The sequence below is a fragment of the Pipra filicauda genome, unplaced genomic scaffold (genome assembly GCF_003945595.2).
Source record: "Pipra filicauda isolate LSUMZ 115617 unplaced genomic scaffold, ASM394559v2 scaffold176_size3548034_pilon, whole genome shotgun sequence".
In the NCBI taxonomy this organism is placed as follows: domain Eukaryota; kingdom Metazoa; phylum Chordata; class Aves; order Passeriformes; family Pipridae; genus Pipra; species Pipra filicauda.
In genome coordinates, this window is record NW_024104283.1 from 972,110 (window position 1) to 994,819 (window position 22,710).

At 40.3% G+C, this 22,710-nt stretch overlaps 2 protein-coding genes across 3 annotated transcripts in view; one reads left to right on the forward strand and one right to left on the reverse strand.

Annotated features, from left to right (window-relative positions):
* The window catches only part of CRYBG1 (crystallin beta-gamma domain containing 1), a 64,280-nt gene that overhangs the window by 18,363 nt on the left and 23,207 nt on the right, over positions 1-22,710 (forward strand). Inside the window, exons 2-13 of the mRNA XM_039379787.1 lie at positions 4,158-5,647; positions 9,887-11,348; positions 11,427-11,603; positions 14,077-14,124; positions 14,237-14,355; positions 15,716-15,878; positions 16,810-16,949; positions 20,105-20,231; positions 20,570-20,605; positions 21,015-21,157; positions 21,409-21,535; positions 21,625-21,770. Coding sequence (XP_039235721.1) covers positions 4,158-5,647; positions 9,887-11,348; positions 11,427-11,603; positions 14,077-14,124; positions 14,237-14,355; positions 15,716-15,878; positions 16,810-16,949; positions 20,105-20,231; positions 20,570-20,605; positions 21,015-21,157; positions 21,409-21,535; positions 21,625-21,770 — 4,178 coding nt within the window. The remainder of the gene's footprint in view (positions 1-4,157; positions 5,648-9,886; positions 11,349-11,426; positions 11,604-14,076; positions 14,125-14,236; positions 14,356-15,715; positions 15,879-16,809; positions 16,950-20,104; positions 20,232-20,569; positions 20,606-21,014; positions 21,158-21,408; positions 21,536-21,624; positions 21,771-22,710) is intronic.
* Positions 1-22,710, reverse strand: part of RTN4IP1 (reticulon 4 interacting protein 1) — an 83,523-nt gene that overhangs the window by 12,567 nt on the left and 48,246 nt on the right. The window lies entirely within an intron of this gene.

Sequence of the window (22,710 nt, forward strand, 5' to 3'; positions counted from 1 at the left end):
ATTTCTCAAACAGCTAATGTCTCAGCAGTAAGAATGCTCAAGCCGAGAACACTTGAAGAAGCCTGATCTGCAGAGCAAGGATACAGAATTCTTGCCTTCTGAAATCAAACATTTCTGTGCAGTGCTCTGGAAGTCAAGCATTCTTGTGCTGTGCTCTGTCAGGCTGGGCCCCACTTTGCAGTCTCTTGAGAAGCTCGGTCTCTGTGCCCTCTTGCACTGGCAATACTGGCTCACCTGCATTTATCTGAGTTAAAATACAAGCTCTTCAGGGCAAGTACCCAGCCTTTCATGTGTTTGGAAAGAGCTGTATATAATTAAGGTACTTTGTATGAAGAAATTACTTCAAAACAGTTTACATAGGGCAGCTATTTCATGATCAAGAAAAAATCTTTAGCCTTGTTCCCTGAGGAAACAAGGCTTATGTGACTGGACTGGCTGGCTGTCCCTCCTCACTTCCAACACCTTTTGAACTTGTTGGACAGTTTAAACTATATTTGAAAGGGGTAGACGTCTCGAAGATAATTAAGTTCCCATGGACTTTATGAAAATCAGTGGCTGGGAATAGAGAAAATCAGATCCATAGTTCAAATAACTAATTTTTCCAAGTGTAATCTTGCAAACCCAAAAACTTGACTGCAAGTGTAATAATGGCTGTCAGGCTGATAATGTAATCCCAACTACTTTAGAAGGCTGACAGCTATTTCACACTCAACTATTAATATGGTTAGATGTAAATATATATAAATAGATTGACACCATAATGAAGTTAAATTTCCCCTATTTTGGTGTTTCATGAGTTTTTAATATGAACAATATAGACAACATCCTCACACTTGTAGTTATTATAAATTTTCAGACAAATTAGCATCACTCATTCCTTATTGGCTTATATTAAGTGTAAAAATTTTTCTTTTTGCCTTTTTTTAACTAGCAGTGTTCATTATTGTGTTATCCTTTCCCTATAATGAGTTATGACTGGCAATAGATACATAGAATAAGAAATTAGATAGTAATTTGACTGGATTACTCATGATTGTTGCATCTGATAGAGAAATTTATAGTTGGTTTTGTTATCACTAAAGCACTTTACCTGTCTGAGCTGTATGAACTTAATGCAGCCCTCAATGTTGCTCTTTACTTAATTGTTTTGGTTCTACTCGTTGAAAGAAGTTATCAAAGGGATGGAAAAAACAGACATCAAGCTTTCTCATTTACAGATTATTTCACTATCTCAAAAAAAAAAAAAATCCCCAACAGCCCAAAAACTTAATCTCAAGGTCATGATCATAGACTTGCCTATATAGAAGGCTGCTGATGTGTGAGGACGCAGCACTTAGTTGGTAGTATATTTGCATATCAGTTGAATGAGTAACACTGTTTAAGAAACATAGACAAAGACAGGGGTTCCCATGGATTTTTGTTTGGTTGCAGTATGATAAACCAGCTCTTCTTATTCCCCAATTTAGGGTTTTCTGTGTTTTTCACGTTTTTTAGTATTTATTGTGTGCTTAGGGAAGCCTCGCTGGCATTAAGTAGGCTCTGTGGGGGTCTCCTAAGCCAAGACCTTATTTCACAACTTATGTTTGGGGGAGTTTTAGAACAGGGGTCAAACGTTAGTCTATTGATGAAGCAAAAAGAACTAACTTAACGCTTTTTCATCCAGAGGAGGAAGTGACTGTGTAAAAAAAGGTTCTTATTTTCTTCAGTAGCCGGAGGGCCAGACACACCACAAGCCGGGCTGCCCGGCCAGCTGCAGGCAGCTTGACCCGATGTCTCCCCCGCCTCCGCACTGGGCCCTTTAGAAGCACCGAAGTGAGACTTGCATGGTCCTTCCTGTTGAAGCTGTTCCACTTCATATAAGTAATTAAGCGTTAATTAGAAGAGGACTAGTTGAGCATTCATTAAACATTAAATACTAATTGAGCGCCTGGGGAGAGCGCCGGCACCATTTGGCCGCGGAGTCATTCTCACGCCGCCCCAGCCGGGGACGGGGACAGCCGCCGCGGCCCCCTGCAGTCGTTTCCCCGGCCCGCGGGCGGTGTGCCCGGGGCAGGCGGCGGGGACAGGCAGGCACAGACGGCAGGCACAGACGGCAGGCAGCCGCGCCCGCCGCGGCGAGGTGGAAAATGGGGGTTCATCTCCTTGCAGGGCTTTGAACCCAGATCTCTCACGAGGGCCCCGGCGGCCGGGCGGTACCGGCCCCAGAACTACCTGGGGCTGGAGGGAGCCACGCCAGCTCCCGGAGCTCGGCACCTTCGAGAGTCTGGGTCGGGGGGCGGCCGGATCGCCGCCACCCCAGACGCCCCCCTGCTCCGCATCCGTCGCAGGAGGCGGCGGCGACACCGCGCCCGCAGCCACCGTGCCGGGAGGGGGTAAACCGGTGCTCTTGGGCCGCGCTGTCCCTTCCCCAAGCACTGTCCGTGTCCCGGCCCAGGCGCTGGCTCACGCCGGGCAGCCCGCACTGCAGCCCGCCGGGGCGGCGGCAGCGCGAACCGCCCGCCTCCGCCCCTCGGTGCTTTTCCTTCAACATCAAAGGGCGTCGGTTTTGCCCGGGGCGGCGTTTTGCCCTCAATAACAAGGCGGCAGCCGCAGCGCGGGCTGCTGGGGCACGTACGGGGCGCGGCGCCCACTCGCGCCCCGCCGCCCCCTCGACGGCCTCGCCCGTGGCCGAGGGCGCCCGCGTTTCCCGCTGCTCCGCAGCCCTCGCTGGGGGCCGGTCCAGCGCCACCACCCCTCCCTCCGCGGCCGAGGGAGGTGGCCAGGCCAGGTAGAGCCGCTGCCGGCGGCCGGGGCGGTGGCGGGGGCGGGCCGGGCCGGGCCGGGGCGGGGCGGAGCCGAGCGCACAGACGGCCGGCGCCGGGGCAGCCGCGCGGGTAGCGGTGGGGGTCGTCGAACTGAGCCGGGCTGGGCGGTGAGTGTCGGGCCGTCGGTGGGATTCCTCGCTCGGCGGGGACGGGAGGTGAGGCAAGGCGCCCGCACCTGCGGAGCCGGGCGAGGATGCGGCGCGGCCAGGGCCGGGTAAAGTCCTCCGTGGTTCCTGCCTCCCGCTTGTCCCGTCGTGGGACGGGGAAGGACGGCGGCGTCCTCGGGAGGCTTCGCCCTCCTGGTAACGCGCGGGCCAGGCGTCGTGACTCCTGCGGCTGGGTGATGCCAGGCTAGTTCTCCGCAGCCGCACTTGCGGGCAAGAAAACTGGGGCTGCGCGGAGGGCGCGGGGACTTCAGCGCCGGCCGGCCTTCGCTCGGCCCCGGGGGCACGCCGGGCAGTGCCAGGCGGTCTCGGCGTCTGCAGCAAGAAAGAAGTGTGAAACGCGCCGAAGCAGCCTCGGTGCTGTCGAGGGGACCCGCTCTCCTCGGGAGATCTGGTCCGCCAGCGTAGAAAATACTCGCGGTGTTTTGAAACAGACGTCTCAAAACAAGTATTCATCGTACCGGCATGTAAAAAGGGCTAGTATATTAAAATATAAATATGCATGTGTACTCGGCGATGCTGTTGCGTGTTTCCTGTTTACCATGTTAATTAGAAGTTGTAAGGCAAAACTTCACCACGAGTAATCCAGGGCAGTATTTGACCCAGTAATGCTCCTTGGATGATGCAGTGGCTTTTATAGTTCTGGGTTTTCTAGCCCAAAACACAACCAAGTATTTATTGAACTTCATTAATGAGAAATATATGAATTGTAATACAATTTATGCCTTTGAAACTATTCTTTGCTAGCACAAGTGTCAAAACTGACTCAGCCGGTATGGAGAGGAAAGTTAAACTTCCCGCTCTTGTTTTTTTAAGGAAAATTTTGACCAAGCGGAATTGACCAAAAAGATACTGGTTTTGCAGACACCAGGATGCTTTTCTGTATTATTTTGAGTGACTTTAAGTAATTGTGAAAAAGTTTGAGACTTGAGGCATATAGTGCTGCTGTCATAAGGCAAGATGAGTTTATTTGTAAACCCAGGCAAAAAGATGCAGAAAGATCTTGAAATTTTAATTGTTTTTCAAGCATTTTGTTTTTCTTGTTCTTTTTTGAGAGCTGGTATTGTTCAGCAAGCTGTTTTGTTTCCACTACTGTGTCCTTTTAATTTATAGGTGGTGTTAATACAAACAAATATATTATAGAAACAGTTTTGACATTAACCAAATGTTTGTTTGTTTGTTTTTATAGTCCACCTCACACCTTCCAGATTCTTCCAGAGAAGAGAATAAAAAGAAACCAGTTTTGGAAAGACTTGGAAATTTGTTTGGTACAGGGAAAAGGAAAAACGTCAAAAGTTCATTAGAACACACTTCACATCATAGAGGGGAGAGGTCAGTTTCTCCTCACAGAGCGCAGCCAATATACTGTAGGCACCTAAAGGAAGGACATGAAGCTCCTCAAGTACACAGCCAAGTGAGAAACGTAAGTGCTGTTTCTGAGGCACAGGAATATAATTTCAGTGGGGAAGTAAGACCGCTGTATCACGATACCATTTCAGAATGGAGTAGTAGGGGAGTCTCTTCTGACAGTGAGTGGTCAGCAGATTGGAGCGGTAGCAGTGAAACTATTAAAAACTCCTTCTGTGAGAGTAACCTGAATGTGGAAACCCTGGGACTGGAGAAAGAGTCTGTCACAGATATAAATAATTCCACAACTCCAGATTTCATAAAGAGCTTGAGAAATTTGTCTAGTGAAGACTTGGAAAAGAGTATCTTAAGCCACAAGCAGCTTGTGAACACGTGGGTGTCTGAGGAGCCTGGGCATGCAAAACCAAAGGATTTGCCATACGAGTTGGAATCTGCAGCCAGTGAACACCCATATTCTGCTAGAGTGTTAACAGTTGATATCTATCTAAGAAAAACAGACGAGCTCCTTAATGAACCTGTGACTCTTCAATCAGAAGAAAATTGTAGTGATTTGGACACAATGGATAAAAAATCTGCTAGTAAAAGATCTGGAAAAAGGAGAAAGTCTCAGTCATCTAACGACATTCCAAATGGAGAGAGAAACCAGACTGAGACTACTGCAAGAGAAGAATCTGGTTTTGAGGATGATATCTCTTCTGAGGTGTTTTCAGACAAGATAATAAACTCTGAAAGAAAAGTGAGGTCTCCTCAACAGACTCCTGAAAGGAGTTCCTCTTCATCAGGTAATAATCAGGACCTGAAAGTTGGATCAGCTCACAAAGGGGCATCTAAAGGTGAAACTGACAAAGGCAAGCAGCAGGTCTCAAACACAACCTCTGCAAGGAGAAGATCATATAAAAAGAATCAGTCAGATGCTGTACCCATTTCCCCTACTGGTTTGAAGGGTCAGGTAAAAGATTACTCTTCAAAAAGGCAACCTTTAGCATTGCCAGAGAATAACTCAGTGACAAAAAGAACTTCGGTGGAAAAAGGAGCTGTTCCTGTGGCTTTTGGAGAAGACAGCTTGGAGTGTCCCAAAGTTATTCTGGCTGCTAAGACAGAAGACAATGCCTTGGTGTTCGCTGAAGGCAGAAATGAGACCAAGGCTGTAAAGCATGGTAGTGGTTCGGATGGAAGAACTTTCTTGCATACTGATGGGATTAAAAATGGAGACCTGTGTCTGTCAGCTGAGAGACAGACAAATTTGGATTTAGACAACTCGAAGCTGAAGAGTCTGGATGCTGCCAGAACAGTCATGACAAAGATTAGCCTGTAAGTAGCAAACTAGCTTACCTTGTCCCTGTAGCTGTAATTTTGGTTGCATCTGTGTTTAGAATTCTATAGAAACTCTAGCTATATGTCTGTTGCCTATCTGGATTCTTTTCAGTTAAGAACTGCCTCTAAAAAAAAACCCCTTAATTAGAGCTACCACTTAACAAGCACTGTAATTTATATGAATTAGAAAAATAATTCATTTTTCCATTTTTTACATGGCTAGGGAATGTCTCTGTCAATTCCATTATATGGAATGATTTAATGTACATAAAAGCTACTTTGTCATCATTGTTGCTCAGATTAGCTTGTCTGTCTTTGACCTTAATGTCATTTTGCTGTCTGTAACCAGCTTAGTATGTGATTTGAAGATTTCATATGTGAAAATCTTTGAATAAGGAATGCGTTAAATTGTTCTTCGAAACAGCCTAAATTCTGCTAGTATTTTATGAAGAAACGTAGGATGCAATGTAGAACTTATTTGTTCAAGTGATATGATAAATCATACTCCAGAAATTTGAATACATATGGTTGCTTTCTGAAGTATGTGCAGGATGAATCATATGAATTTTTATGCATGTGAATGACATCAGGTATTCGCAGAATTATGCATCTATTAATTTGCAGGTTTTGGTTTTACACTTGAAGAAATTGTCATCTGTCGAACAGAGGTGATCAGTGTTTTCCTTAAGATTATAAAGAAGTGGATGTGTTTATAAATTTTACTGTAATCACTAGAATAAGCCCAGTGACTGATTTTCTGGATTCTGTTACATTCTCATCCACAGGGATTGATTTTATTACATTATTCGTTTCCATTGTTTGGTTGTCATGACTATATACTGTGTGTGGTTGCACTCCTTATTCTAGTACATTCATTTATAGGTGTCAGAGTACATTGAATCCTGTAGGCCCACCAGAGGCACCTTGAGTGTTCATAACTGTCAAAGGGATGTGAAGGTTCAACATAATGGTTAAAGACACACATCTGTTTCCAATTATGCTTCCCACATCTGAGAAGCATTAGGAGCTTCACAGTTTGTAATACTCCGTATCTGACTTGATAATTTGTAACTAAATGTAAAACTCCCTGTACTGAAAGTTGAACTGTGCCATTTTTGTACATGGTGATGCTTTGCTCTCTGGCAATATAGGTAACAAATCTTAAACTCTGAAGTTGTACCTTCACAGCTTCAGAGGAAAGGTAGCTTTCATGTTGTTCTCTTTGTGTCATTGTCATTAGTGATGACAGTGTGTGTGTGACACTGTGTCTTGGCCTTATCTGCAGCTATAGGAACTTTAGCCCTGGGTGGGGACTGCTGTGTTGCCTGTAAGGTTCCTGATGCGTCTCGTGGCCATCACTGCATGGTACCACACCATTTCTTCAGCCAAGCAGAATTATGTGCTCAGATTACCTGGTATAATTTGTAGTCATTCATCAGAACATGTGAACTATAAACCTGGATGTGGATTAAGATGCTGTAAAATGGGAAAGGAAAAGATGGTGCCATTACTAGAAGAAGGTGTGGTTTTATTCTCTAGTTATTGCTTTGAATGAGAGAACGGATAACTTGTCCATTTTCAAAGGTTAAAAATTTATTGTTAGATAGTTCACATGAATCCCTTTCAGATTGAAAAATACTCATTTACTCACAGACTCATTTGCTTCCTATAAGATAGATTTATTTTTTTTAATAATCCAAGTAGTTTTCCCTCAAAAGTGCACAGAGTCTCTTACTAATGACATTGTGCCAATTCTAGGAATTAAGTTTCTTTAGAAACAATTTTAAAACAGGTCAGTTCCTTCAGTCACCTCCAGAAGTGCACATTCCCTGTAATGACAGCATTTTCTGTCTTTTTTTACTTTTATGTATGTGTACTGGATAACTTGAAAGTCACAGGATACTTCACTTCTAGCTGTTAAAAGGGAAACGAATTAGATTTGAAACTAAACTGAGGTTGATGGTACATCTTAATCAGCAAATAAAACCTCAGGCAGTAGTTACTTTGATATGCTTAGTGGAAAATTTGGTTTCATTTGTCGTATTTTATGTTCAGACATGGTTTTGCAGTTGCCTTTACATTTATGCCCACTTGTTGAATTATTCTGCTCTTTTCACATGCCATTTTTCTTTGCTCACTTCAGTCTGATGTTTTGGCTTCAGTGTTTTTTGGCACCAGTTACATGCTTGATGTGTGACTCACCTTCCATTTATGACTGTATTGGGAGAGGTCTAACTGCTTGCTTCCACAGTTTAGCTGCAAGGTCTAGCCAAAGAGAAGGACACTGGTATTTCTCTTGTGCCTGCTTGTTCCTGGCATTGCAGATCAGGAATGGGGAGTAGGAATCAGCCACACTGGCCTGTTTCTAAGAAAGTATTTGCAATGTTAAGTGAATCCATCTTCCATCTTTCAGTGCTTTTACCCCATAGTAAATGGGAGGCTTAAAAGATACTCAAACATCATCTCCTTTTAAACAAGCTTAGAAACTCAGTTCTTGCAACAAGATGCATCTTTTGACTATACTTAAAATCAGTATTTCTTAGTGTGGAAAAAGGTTGAAAAGATTAGTAAGAGGAAGCCAGTTGTACTGGACGGAGCTCCAGGGTTGAGCTTTCTATTGCTTTTTGGTTGTACTAGTTTGGCTGCTGCTGTGCAAAAATACTGCAGAATATCAAAATGTTGAAGTGGTTGTTTCTGCATAAATTTGCAAAGCTTGAAACTATACCTTTGAGGGGTTAGCTGTTCATTTAAAATAGGTTTTAGGTGTGGCTGATAAGTATCACTGTTAACCATTAAACTTGCTTATGTCAGGGCATACAGGGAGACACAGATTTTATGGAGAAGATATGTGTTGTTAAGTTGAAATAAATACATGTAGTAGTGCAAGCGACAGGCTGACAAAAGGGTGGTATGGGAATGAGTTTATTAAGGTAATTAGGCTGTTAGTGATTCCTCTTAAAAATACAGGTAGAAGAAGAGGACAGAGGAGGGATGGATCGCTTGAGGAAGAGAAAGGAGTGATCACAGTTTTTGGGTTGTTCATGTTAACTCACTTGAATCTCATTTTTCTTTCTTGGGCTAAAAAACTGCCTGAGAGCTCAGTGAACAGAGTTTGTGTAGGTAAAAAAAAAAAAAGAAGAAAGCACTTCAATACCAGAATCATCTATTGATTGGTAGACCATTTGAGGCCCTAGAGATCATTGCTGCAAGCTAGTTTCTTTTATCTCCCACCTTTGTCAGTTTTCATGTAGGGCAGTTTCTGCCGGTTCTCCCACCGCTGTGTCCCCAGATTCCTTTTTGGAGAACAGGTCTCCCTTTGAGGTGATGGGGGGTCCTTGACACTCCTTATATCTGACTGATAAATTTTGAAGACATCTGCCCTGCATCTTCACAGCTCTTCATACTGTTTCTGCAGTAGGAAATGATACGAACAAACGATTTTTCCTGGTTGTAGGTATTCAGAAGAAGGAGGCTTGAAACCCTCAGCTGTGTATCATTAGCCTTCTGCCATACTGTGTGCTGTGTACTTGTACATGCTTCTTTAGCCACTCTGATGGAGAAGTTTTCTAAGGGTTTCAGAATTCAATTCTTGTAAAATAAAGTTTAAACTATTAGCTAACTTTACCTGAAGGAAGTGAAAGAGTTCCTCACATGTGGTGTTTCCTTAGCCACACCACATGTGATGCAGTGACTGGGGACAGTTAACCTTTTCCCACAGCACTAATGAGGCCAGAAGATGTCTTTCACTCAATTTAAGGTTGCAGTGTAAGTGTAAAGGCTGCAAAGAATCTAGGCAGATGTCTTCAAAATTCATTGGAGAGGTATATGCAAATATTAACCAACTCATTATCACCTTAATGAATTGGGATTTGTTTTCTAAACTCTGTAGGGAATTGCATGCATATAATTTATTCTGCCTATTCACTGTTAAATTTTAATGTCTGTCAGTCATAAGTAGTTAAGTTCTTTGCCTCAATTGCAGATGCTGTAGGCTGCTGTATTTTCTGTTTTACTGAACATTAAAGAACTAAGTACATGTTTGAAATGTATTCTCCCTATGTAGTGTCTATTTGTTTTCATTTGTATAGTTACTCCTTTTTTAGTTGATTCCTTTTGAGATACCAAAATTTAAACTATAATTGTATTATAATGCTACGTTTTATTGTTCTGAAAAATGGTACAAGTCTGTTCAAGATTAACTAAACATGTCACTTTGTATCACTTTTCTTCCTGTAGTCCAGCCAAACCGAAGAATATAGAGCTGAATTTTAAAACACCTACAAATCAAGACAGTTTAGAAAATGAGCAGGATACTCTTGAAAAACCAGTTAATAAAACTAACAGCAACATTGCCAACAAAATTTCCTTATTTGAAAATAAATGTGCTAACCAGAGCCAGAGGCCTACTGACATCCCTGCTTCCAAAAATAGTACTGTACCAAGCACATTTGTTGGCAGAGCAAAGCTGAAATTTGGAAAACAGGCTAAAGAAAATGAACAACCTGATAAAATGTTAAATAAGCAAAGCAGTCGCCAAAAGTTATTTGAGAATGGCACACTAGAGAAAGAAAGCACTGCGGAGTTAAAAGGCAAAAACGAAGAAGGCTTGGCCTCTTATGAGGATATTGGGAAACCAACAGAACTTAAAGTAAAAGCTGCAATATCCCTTTTTAACCAAGGCAGCAAAAGTGATGCTAGTAGTGTCTCTCTGAAGCAAACAGAATCAGAATTAACCACAGGAAAAAAAGAAAGCTCACCTTTTAAACTGTCCTTGCACTCACCCATTAAAAGTGAAAATGCTCAAGATACTTTCTACCAAAGAAATTACACAAGCTCAGAATTCCACAGAAATGAAGAAAAGATACTGCCAAACACAGAGGTTTTATCACCTTGCAATAATGATAAATATCCTCTACCATCTCATCAGGTTTCTAGATCAGAATTTAAGAAGATGGAAAATGGAGATAAAAAGGCAAAGCCAGGAGATTTGAATTTTGCAGCACTGCGGTATGATGACAGCAATCAAGAAAGTATATTGGTATCAGAGCACAATGTCAATACAGAAAAGAGCCCAGACAAAGCCTGTAACGGATCTGCTGAAGACGATAGCATTTTTGATTCTCCATCTGACATGAAGAAGTTTGCCGAAACAATAAAAAACTTGGAAAGCTCAGTTTGTTTACCCCAGAAAAAGAAGAGGTCAAAGCTTCCAAAGTCCCCAGCACCCCACTTTGCAATGCCTCCCATTCATGAAGACAACTTAGAGAAAGTATTCGATCCTAGTGTATTTACTTTTGGTTTGGGATTGAGAAGGGAAAAAACACAGGATCTGTTACCAGCCCAGCAAATTAAAATGCAGAGCCTGGAAACAATAGCCAGAGTCAGGCCCAAGCGTGCATCAACAGAACAAAGTATCATATTCAAAGCTCTGCAGTCATGTAGAGAGGAACCTGTCTTTACTCATGAAATAAATGGAAAAGAGAACATTGATGGCACAGATGGTGAAATTAAGAGATCACGGCTTGAAAAAAGCTCCCTCTTCTCAAGCTTGCTGTCTTCTACACCTAAAGACAAGTTTTTTAATCCCTCTGTCACCTCAGTAAATAACGCTACAACAGCTTTTGCAACTGACTCATCAGGGATGCCTCCTTTACAAGTGGATGCTTCCGGGCCATTTGGCATGGCTCAAATATCTGAGGTAATAAAGAACATTCCAGAAATGAAACAATGTTTGTCTACCTGCTGAATGACTGTTAATTTTGATTTTGCAATTCAGTCTCTTTCAGATTTGAAGTTTCCAAATTTTGTGGAGAAATACATGCAAGCAGATAGTGCAAAAAAAGAACTAAGCTTACCAATGCCCAGCTATGGCAACCCTGAGAAAAGTTTTTCCAGCTGGCTAGGGACAAGCAGATATGAATCAAATGTCCCCCCTGGTTTATTAGATGTGGATGTAAGTATTGTGCAGTTTAAAATCTGCCTGCAAAGTTATTCAGCTTTTATATTTTCTGTAGGCAATATGCATACGTTGTTTTGTTTCCCCTCTTAGGGATATACATAGATTACAAATACACAGAGGTGCACTTAGGTGTGGTACCAGTTTCATCTGATGGGCTAAGGCATGAAAATGAGATGGCATCTGTTAACATGATTAAGGTTCTTCATGGTGCCCTTACTTTGGGACTTTGCAAAAATGAATTGAAAGCGTATGTCTGAATATGTCTTCATCCTTGATTTTTGTATTACAGTGAAACAAATCTCGTGCTAGCTTTATTTTTTATTGTTAATTAGTAGAATGCTTTCTGTGAACTTCAGGAAATGTCTGTTGACAGTAATCTCTCTCTCCTCTTCCAGCAAGACATTGAGCCGTTGAACTGTTAAATAAGCAACAGAGCAGAGTTTTTTATTTTTGTTCTCTGTTGTTTTTCCCAATATTCTCATGCATTTGATAGAAACATATATATTCTTTAAGAATACTTTAAGAACTGGATAGTAGTGATTATTGAAAGTGCTGCTATGGTGGAGGGCTGTCCCTTGGTCTCATTACAAGCATCTGATCCTCATGAGTGAAGACAGACCTACATTTTCCCTTGGAAGCAACTTAATGTGGAATATCTTTGTATTTTCTGTTTTAAAAATTATGAATTAATGTCCTTATTGTCACCCAAGAGGAAAACTATAATCAAATCTAAGAACTGTGGGAAGAAATATGTTCTCTGAGGTTTAATAGCCACATGAATGTGACCTGTGGAATAGAAGCAGTGTGTAAAAGTTCGAGAGATACTTTGCAAAGCTAATGGTTATGTGCTGTAATGGTTCTACTAAAAGGGGTGAGGTAGCAGAAATAGCTCCCCTCTTCTTCTTCGCTTTGCAGGAGGAAATCATCCATGGTACCTTGCAGTTTTGAGAATGTAGATTTTTCTCTCATGGGAAGTTTTTTAATTAGTGCGGGGATGAAAATTAGGGGGTGAAAATTGCAGTGGTGTAGATTTATGCTGGCAGTTAAACAAGCTTTCTTACTCTGATGCTCCTGCTTGGATTTAAAAACTTGAATTTAAAGCTAAATGACTAGTTTTGTTTTGGTTTTTTGCTGCTTAAAATGTTGTTCTTGGGTGAGTTTCAATTTTGCAGTGGAGTGTGGAGGCCTGATATGGCAATGGAGTGTGTATGCACCTAAGACTGCACTTGAGAGAATCCCTTTAGGCTCCAAAGGGTTTCTGGAGTTCTGTGGCACTGTTGCTGACTCTGAATTGTCTTTGTCAAGTTATACAGGAACCAAAAATGTTTATATGATGTGTACCTACTGTGCATCTTCCACTGACTAAGAAAATGATGATGCAGTGGCTAGTGGGTAATGTGAAGGAAAGAGTAAGGGCGGCCCAAAACAATGGCTTTGGTGTTCCTTAAAACACAGGGCAAGTTTTAACTGGAATTGAAGCACGGGCTAAAAAACCAGTCATGCTTCAATGTGTCTTCAGTGTGTCTACAGAAATCTGATGGTGGTTAAGAACTCTGTCCTGAGACCACTGTCTGCTCTGTGTGTTAACTAATATGATCTCATTAATTCCTTGCATGTGTTGCTGGTTATCTTAGGCTGCCACTGATTTAGGGGCATAATCTGTTTCTGTCCTTTTGTTTGTTTCTGTTCCTAGAAGAGTGAGACTCTGTCCTGGAAAGAGCACTCCTGTCCTTGCTAGGAAGCCAAATGCGTCATTGCAGTGCTCGCTTTATTTAAGATGACGTGATGCAACCACAGCTTTCCCATATATTTTATATCATATAACTTACTGCTGACTTCAGCATTATTTTAAATTTTGTATAACTCAATGTGTTTTGTTTGTTCTGAATCTTTTTAAGTTTATCACTTGTTGTACAGCCTCATGCTTTTTGAGGAAACTTACCTTGGTACGAGCTGTTAGTCACAAAACTGATTATGCTAGTTAGCTCATACATATATATGCCATCATGCCCCCTCAGTCTTTTCATATATTCCTTCAAAATTATTTCATGCTTTATGGCTTGACGTTTTTAAACATTTAAGATTTCATTTATATCTTTATCATTGTAGAACATGTACTTTTATCAATGCCAGTTTTTAAAGCAGTCTCATGGCATGAAAGTTCTGGAATATATAGGAAGCTGATCCAGAAGGATTTGAGGCTAGTTAACTTCAGTGAGATGATAATTCAAAGTTTAAAAAGTGTGTAAATTTATATATTTATATAGCAGAGATACTGCTCTTCAAGAGGAAGAAGAGATGGAAGCAATAAGTAGGTATAGCTGAAATGTTAGTAGCTTTTTACTATTCAGACTAGTTTTTCTTTTGGTCTACTAGCCTTATTTTTTTATGGCTGAGCATCTTTATTGAATATCTTTCTGGTTTTGTTTGTTTTTTTGGTGATTTTTCTCTCCCCACTGCCTATTAGACACTTTCAAGAAATGGACAAAGTAAAATCAATCCCAGACCTGGCAAGGTAAGATCAATTTTAATATTTATACTGTTCCTTTCTATACTTAAAGCATAGGAAGATAGAACTATATATTGTTGCTGTGTGTTTTTCTGTTTGTTTGTTTTTTTAAACACAGCTGGTGATATACTGTGACTCAGACTGTCAAAAAACTAGTATTGAAGTTTTCCATGATGTTCTGGATTGCAGTTCTTGGGTTCTGTCACCAACAATTTTTATTAAAGTCATCAGAGGATGGTAAGAGATGAATTTTTGCTCTTTATCATTGGTCTGTCTAAAAAAGTTTTGATACAGAGGTGGCATGTAATTCACATTAAGTCTGCCTTGTAAATGGCAATGTAACATCAACACCTATGAGCAAGAAATATGGCATTTTACCTCTGCAAGAGGAAGTTCTGGGCTGGGAAACCTATTTCACTGACTAATTGAATGAGTGTTACCGTCTGGAGGGGTGCAAGATTTCACCAGGCATAGGTGTGGGATGAAATAACAGCTTCTGTCCGGCTATGCTGGTCTTTGACTCCTCTGCCCATTAGGGGTTCTTGCATAGTATTTGGATTGGGCTAAAAGGCTAGCAGATAAGTTTAACGCCAGGTCTAACATGATTAATTTCATGTCCAAAGGAATAAGATGGTGCTGTAGAAATAACTGACCGTTTTTCTGAGAAATCCAGAGGGATTTTGCTCTAAAAGTTACATTGCCTAAGAGTAATTCAAAACAAGTTCATCTTTGACTTTCTTCATAGCATCAGCACAATGGCCTTTAGTAGTGTGGCTAGCATGGCAAGTTATGTTGTGGCCAGGCTATCATGCAGTCAAATAGCAGGTTCTCAGAAGTAATGATCTGATAGTAAGCTGCAAAAACAAATGCTAGCTGCAGTAGGAGGTACTGGGAAGCATACTGATTGCTGTTTAACTTCAGAAAACTGGAATGAAAGCCTTTTGATCTGTGTAGACCAGGTCGTATTTTCCAGCATGGACTAGAGGGACTGGGCTTGTTTCCCCCCTCCCTTCAGTTGCGAACATAAGGGAGGGGTTTGTATTTGCAGATGGATAAAGTTTTTGTCTAGTTATATCTTCCAACCTGGTGTTAAAAATGAAGTTTGTACTTTTGTGCACTTGTGTACTTGAAACTGTACTTGAGCAGTCTTTGGCACATCTACACCAGCCACTCTGGAACTCCAGGCTGTTGTTCACAGGATCCAAGTAGTTTGTCTGTTTATACATGATGCAGCGTCTTGCAGTGTCAGTGTTTTCTGACTGACCTACAAATTGGTTCTGATTAGTATCTCATACAGAAGTCTGGTATTCATAGACAGTGGTCTTTGGTGCCCAAAATCACCAGTTTAAAAAGATGGAGGAGTTTTTGATGAAATTACAGTTCAGCAGTAGACATCTTTGTTTTTATCATTGCTTTTAAAAGTATCAGAGACTGGGAATGACTTGCATCAGCAGTGTTGAGCAAATAAGCTGTACTGGGGAAATGGTAAGGGACTGGAAATAGTACTTCTTATTAAAGGATTTGTTAAATAGGAGCATGATTTTTGCAAATGACACTTGATAAACCACCATTAAAAATCAGAATTTTTTATTTTAAGCTGGATACTCTACGAGAAACCAAATTTTGAAGGCCCATCTATTCCATTGGAAGAAGGAGAGCTGGAACTCCCTGATATTTGGGGTGCAGGTACTTCTGAAGAACAAAATGACTGCAAATCTGTAAAGCCTGCAGTGATTGGTTCAATAAGACATGTTGTTAAGGCAAGTAATATAGGTAAAAAAAATTTTGTATGGATCTTAAGTGATGTCTGATACTGATACAAAGTGTGATTGGTGTCTTAGGTCACAAGTGTAATGTGAGTTACAAATGCATGAAACAACTTTCCATGTTGAATTTCTCGTTTAATCACAAAATGCATGTGGGGGCTTTTGCACAACGGGAATTATGGTAACATCCACTGGAAAGATAGGGCAGGAAACTGTATTTTATTGGAATAGCTACATACAGCATACACTTTGTACCCTGATCAGGCACAAGAAAAGCATCGCAGAAAACCATCAATAATTCTGTACCTGTATGTGGCTTCCCCCCCCCCAGTATAAACCAAGCTTATACTCAGTACAAACTTCAGGGTCAAACACCAAACCTTGCTTGATAATCAAGAAATAGCCCTGTATGTGCAGACTTACCAGTGAGTTTCACACATGGTGGAACACCTTTCTGCATGCACTTTTAACCTACCATTAAGCAGTTACTTATGCAGGTTGCCAAAACAAGCATGAGCTATAAAGTTATTTGACTAGGAAGGGAAAAAGGAGGACTATATATTGCTTGTAACTACAATTCCTGTTTAAATTGAAGTTCTCTTCAAGGATGGCTTGCTTAGTGTTATCTTAGGATTTAATTTGCTGGGGGAGATGTTAACTGATGAAAGAAGACGCATTCCTGCCTAGATGGCAGAAAGTAAACAATGTAAATGCTGATTAGAGATTGACTGACTGTCTTGGTCCAAACAGAGACAGGCAAACTGGCTTAGCTATACTTTTATTATAGGCATCTAATAGCAGTAGTAATTGACGAGGGGGAAAACAATTTAAAATAAGCAGGTGTTTCAAAACTGATTAAGTTATCCACAATAATTACAGAACTCACAGCACAGATTAAGTGATTATGGCAATCTTCATTTTTCAGGATTACAGGGTTTGCCGAATTGATTTGTATACAGAGCCTGAAGGGTTAGGAATCGTGACTTCCTTTTTTGATGACACTGAAGAAACTGGGGTGTTTGGCACCACTCAGAAGACTTGTTCTATTAAAGTACATTGGGGCATGTAAGTACGTAGTTCTCTATGAATGTGTAATGCTATGAAAGGAATTTGTTTTAAACCATTGGTTACACCTGTCAGACATACAAGCAGGCTATATTTATTCTAGTCCTGTATTTTGGTAGTATTTTGTTGACAGTAGCATTAATGCATCAGTGTAATGCTTCACTCTTGGAGAGGCTGACCTCTTAGAATGTTTTGTTAGTTTTTATTCTGTTTGCATGTAGTAAATACCAAATAACCCCTGTGTATTTGCAGCAAAGGAATGAGTTTGCCTCTCTTGCTCTTTCTCATTCAGGCACACTTACCATAACTGTTATGATAAGATCACATTTCCTACTTTCTTTCTTCTGAACTTGAAATCATCGTACTAAAAGAAGAAAAATAATTAAGTCCTTCTGTTAAGAAGTAAGGCTTAATGCTTTACAGAGTCGACATATGACATTCCTGTATTTCACAGGGCATTTTCATCCGTGTTTTTATCGTGATGTTTAGGACATGTATTATGTCACCTGAAAATATCTCACCATATGAGTTAGGAGGGTAATGTCATGAACCAAGAAAGCTTTTACAAGAAAGGAGACCTCTAAGGAACAATGCAGGTGCTGTACTAATGTTAGTTGTGATGACTTATTAAACAAACTTGTAAATCATTATGGAAGATATGCCTCAAAGTGGTACTGATGGTACGCAGAAGAGGGAGGCTGTTTTCAGAAAAAGTGAGACTGGAACCACTTTCCATGATGTTGGGTCCTGCTGAACAGGGTCTATAGACCTCAGTTGTTACCTGATAGCCATGTTCTGTTTGGGCACTGATAGCACTTGCTGCAGATGGTCTAACTATCAAAAACTGCCCAGCTAAAGACAGGTGTTACATACCATTGCAAAGATGTATTCAAATATGCCACATGATATATAGGACATTTTAGTTGTTAACAAAGGGTATTTTATCTAATTAAATAGTTACGCCTTGATTTCTGGAAAAAAAATGAAGCATTTTGGTATATAGGCAAAATTTAAGATGTCCAAGTAGTTGGTTCTCTGACAGGAAGTTACTTCTGGTGAACTGCAAGCTTAATCCAAATTACGTGTCTCCCAAGAATAATGAAATCGGATGTGTTATTTGGAGGTTGATTATTAATTCACTTCATCAACCTCTCAACTTTATTCCTGTCTCTCACTTAAAAGCTATCTGTGACTGGTAAAATTAAAAAAAATTTTGAAAGGACACAGAGCCTACGCACATCTCTGACTTGTCTGTCTTTTGCATCAGTGTGACAGCATTTTTTGTACTAAATCAGTGTAAACCTTTGTAGTCTTAATCTCTCTTTGTTGCATTTGGATCGCTCGAGGGAAAGCACCAGAAAGCAAAGTAGATTATTTTTCAACTGTCTTTCTCAGATGTCTGTTCATTAGTCCAGTTTAGAAAGAAGTCACTTGCATGAGAAAGTCTGTAAGTTGCTGCTGCTTTTTTGGATGTTGCAGGGTTTTGGCTTGGGTTTTTTTTGCCTTTAGTTTATAGGCATGGCAAGTTCACTGTATTGGCCGTGAGGGAGGCTCTGATTCTGAGTCACCTTGCCATGTGGGTGTGGTTGTATCTTCTTAAAGTTTCCCAGTGTTCATGCTTAATTGCTGTTTGTTAAAAGCTGCCAACAAAAATGAGTCAATGCACCTTTATCTTCTGACTGTACTCTTCCTTGGTCTTTCATGTGTTTCAGTTCTTGGAGTGAAGTTAGAATCATAGAATCATTTAGGCTGGAAAAGACCTTTTAAGATGATCCAGTCCAACCATTAACCCAGCATTGCCAAGTCCAGCATTAAACCATGTCCCTAAAAGCCATATCTACACATCTTTTAAATATCTCCAGGGATGTTGATTCCACCACTCCCCTGGGCAGCCCATTCCAATGCTTGACGGCCCTTTCAGTGAATAATTTTTTCCTAATATCCAGTCTAAACCTCCCCTGGTGCAACTTGTGGTCATTTCCTCTTGTCCAATCCCTTGTTACTTGTGAGAAGAGGCCAACCCCCACCTGGTTACAATCTCCTTTCAGGTAGTCGTAGAGAGAGGTGAGATCTCCCCAGAGTCTCCTTTTCTCCACACTAGACAACCCCAGTTCCCTCAGACACTCCTCAAAAGACTTGTGACCAGCCACAAGTTGAGGGCTCGCTGAGCAGTGTGAATACAGGGCACACAATATACCAAACGTTCACCTACAGGCAGTAGTAAAACTGAAGCACCTTGTTTGTTTCTTGGAACTGTGTATCTGCAACGAAACTATACCAACCTGTGCAAGTTTACATCAGGTTGGAATTTGTCTTTTAAGCATGATAAAGTGATGCGTTATTTTAATATCTTTTCGATATCACCAGATTTATACATTATGATCCTTACATGAATTAAAGGGTTGGCTGCATAAAGTGTTCCTGTTTATGTGTGTTTTACACTGTTCCATGCTGTACTTCTCAGAGATCAGTACATTTAAATTGAAGAAATACTTTGACATCCTTATGCAGAGATCAGCACTATGATTCTTTGTTTCCAGCAAGTGATTACTGCCTAAGATTTTCTTGAAAAAGCTTTGAAACACTACTCTTGCTGTCCCTATCAGGAATTCTGGAAGTTATGTCATTCAAAGCAGATTTGTTAGCAGATACAAACTGTAAGGAAGTAGATTTCTAAGGAGTTGTCAGGTTTTTCTGTGTATTAGTAAATAACATAAGTTTAGAATTTTTTCCTGAATAGATTTGCTATCAAATCCAAAGTCTAGGTTAGTAAAGTTCTTTAAGTTCTTGCAAATTGCTTCTGCATTTTAAAAGTGTTCTAAAAATAATAGAATAACCCTAAATCTTGATATTTCAGCCTAAAACATGGGTTGCCTTCAGATAAAACAGAGTCAAATTTTTAACTGTTCATTGTGCTGGTTTGTTTTGGGGTTTTTTGCCTGTTCAAACAAAACATGTGTTGGTTCCTGCACAGGCAGAGAATTTTGTCAGTGTGCCAGCTTGTAATTGGCAATTTTAATGGTAAAGAAACAAAGTTTTGTTACGGATACAATGATGTCTTTCCTAAAGTAAGCATATTGTCTTGTTCTTTACTGTTCAGAAATGCTTTGGGGTTTTTATCTTTTGCTTTTCTCCCTCTACCCCCTCTACTTTAGATGGCTTCTTTATGAAGAACCTGGTTTCCAGGGAGTCCCTCTAATGTTGGAGCCTGGTGAATATCCTAATTTAGCATTTTGGGAGAAGAAGGAAGCCTACGTTAGGTCAATGAGGCCCTTGAAAATGGTAAAATACTGTTCTTACTTGCAAGTTAAATGACCTATGTTTACGTGTTAGAAATAATGTGTTAATGTGGCTAGATTTTTCAAGATTTACATAAATGTAACTCTTTAAAAGCCCCAAAATTTTTAGTCTATAAAATTCTTGAACATTCAACATTTGATTGCATCCGTTTCTGCCATTAATCTGCTTCTTATTTTTGCTTCTGCTCTGCAAGGAAGATTTATCTTAATCCTGCCTTTTTGTAAAGAATCGACAACTCTTAGAGATGCCTATAAATTGTCTAAGTATAGACAGCTTATTTTTTCTTCTTTTTTTTTTTTTTTTTTTTTTTTTTTTTGCAGGGTGGTCGCAAAGTTGAATTCAGTGGAGAGCCAAAGGTAAAAGTCAGCGTTTGAGTGTCTAAAGCTATTTTACAACACATGAACTGCAAAAACTATGTACGGGTAGATAAGTATGTCTTGATTGTGTACCAGCTACTGATGGCTTAGTGGCTAGTCCCTTTGTGTGTGACCACACCATGAAATTGCAATTTCTGTCAGGTTTATGCATCCATCGCATACATATATGACAGTATTAACAGCAGTCTGGATAATGCAGATTGGTAATGAATATTCAAGCCCCCAAGTTGCATCTCTAAAGGAAAGACCTCTTATGGAGAATAGAGAGATCCCACTAGTTGGTTTCATCATCTTGCTTTCTCCCTGTGTGCCCATGCAAAAAAACCTGTTTGTTGTCAGAATTTATCGTGCTCTCTGCAACTTTTCTTTTACTTTATTTCCACTACAGATAATTGTTTATGAGAAGCCTTTCTTTGAAGGGAAACATGTGGAAGTAGAATCTGAGATCTTTATGCTTGATGACAAGGAATCAGAAGAAAAGACGAGACTTCCACTTACATCAGTGGGATCCATGAAAGTACTGGGAGGAGTGTAAGTCTGGAAAAAACGGTATTTCCCCTTCAGCTGAAATAGTAACTCCATAGGCTGGAAATTGCAGTGGATAAATTCAATACTTGTTTATTTTATCTGTTTTCCTAGTTTTTGGGTTGAGGTATATTCCTGGGTTAAATTTGAAAATACTCACAGTGAAGGAACAAATATCACACATCTGTATCTGCTTCATAAAAACACGGAGTGGCTCTTGTCCATTTTCACATGCGGACTCTGCTGTTGTTGTTTAGTTGGGTCGCTTATGAGAAGCCTGGATTTGAAGGCCATCAGTACTTGCTGGAAGAAGGAGCGTATCGGGATTGGACAGATTGGGGTGGCTATGATGAGGAGGTGCAGTCACTGCGACCAATTGTTGGCGTAAGTTCCAAGAACTCGTTGTAGGCATCCACTGAGTGCTCTGAGATGTCGTGGCATTTTCCTTATGGTGCTTCTCTTTGTTTTAACAGGACTTCACAAGCTCCCATATGATAATGTACAGTGAAAAAGACTTTGGATCAAAGGGTTCCAATATTAATGTGTTAGGAATTATTTCCAATTTGAAAGACACTGGATATGGGCTGAGGACACAGTCTATAAATGTGTTAAGTGGCATGTAAGTGATATTTTTAATCACTGTTTAATTTTGGATGTGCTATTCTTTTTAGAATTTGATAGTATTTGCAGATATTTTTCAACACTGACTTCTAATGTCTATGTCTCCAGGTAAAATTTTCTGCCCTGGACTGCAGAATATGAAAAGTAAAGTTTTTGTGAATGTGTACAGTAAATCATCTTTCTTCTCATGATAAGATGGTCCCAGGAAACGCTGACTTATTGATACCCAAAGTATGAAAGTATGAGATGACATTTCATCAGAGAGGGAGAAATAACTTGTTCTTGTGACTGTATTTCATTTTAAGCATTTCAACAGCAAAATTGCTATGAAAATAATTGCTAGTGTTGGAACTAATTTCCAGGCTTCTTGCATTTAACCACAGGCAGATTCCTTGCTCTTTCTCTCACTTGTGTGTAAAATGGAGATAACTCTTACCATGCTCACTTATACATTCTGATATTAAGGAGAGTAACTGCTGTGAAAATTAACATTGCTTTTGAATTGAATGCTCTAGGTTAGGGGTGGTTTAGTGCTGTGGTGTTGTTTTTGTTGTTTGTTTGAGTTTTTTTTAACACAGTTGTTCCCAAAATGTTGCATTGGCCATGGCCATTAACAAATCCAACTCTTCAACTCTTTGTGCCATGAGCGCTATCACATGCCATTGATAAACCGATAGACTTTGTTGTTTGATTTGTCTAGTACATCAGTTGCAAATTGAGTTGCAGAGCCTTGCAGACTGTATCAAATTATTTTGGAAATACAGACAAGTATTAGCAATCATGGTTGCAAATACACAAAATTAAGTAAAGTAGTAGAACCAAAAGAGTGTGAGACGTGTAGTCTGTCTCCCTGCCTAGTGTGCATGCAGGTTACTTGCTGAAAGTTCTGCTTACCGAGCCGCTCCCTAAATCTTTCTGTGTGTTATCTGTGCAATATC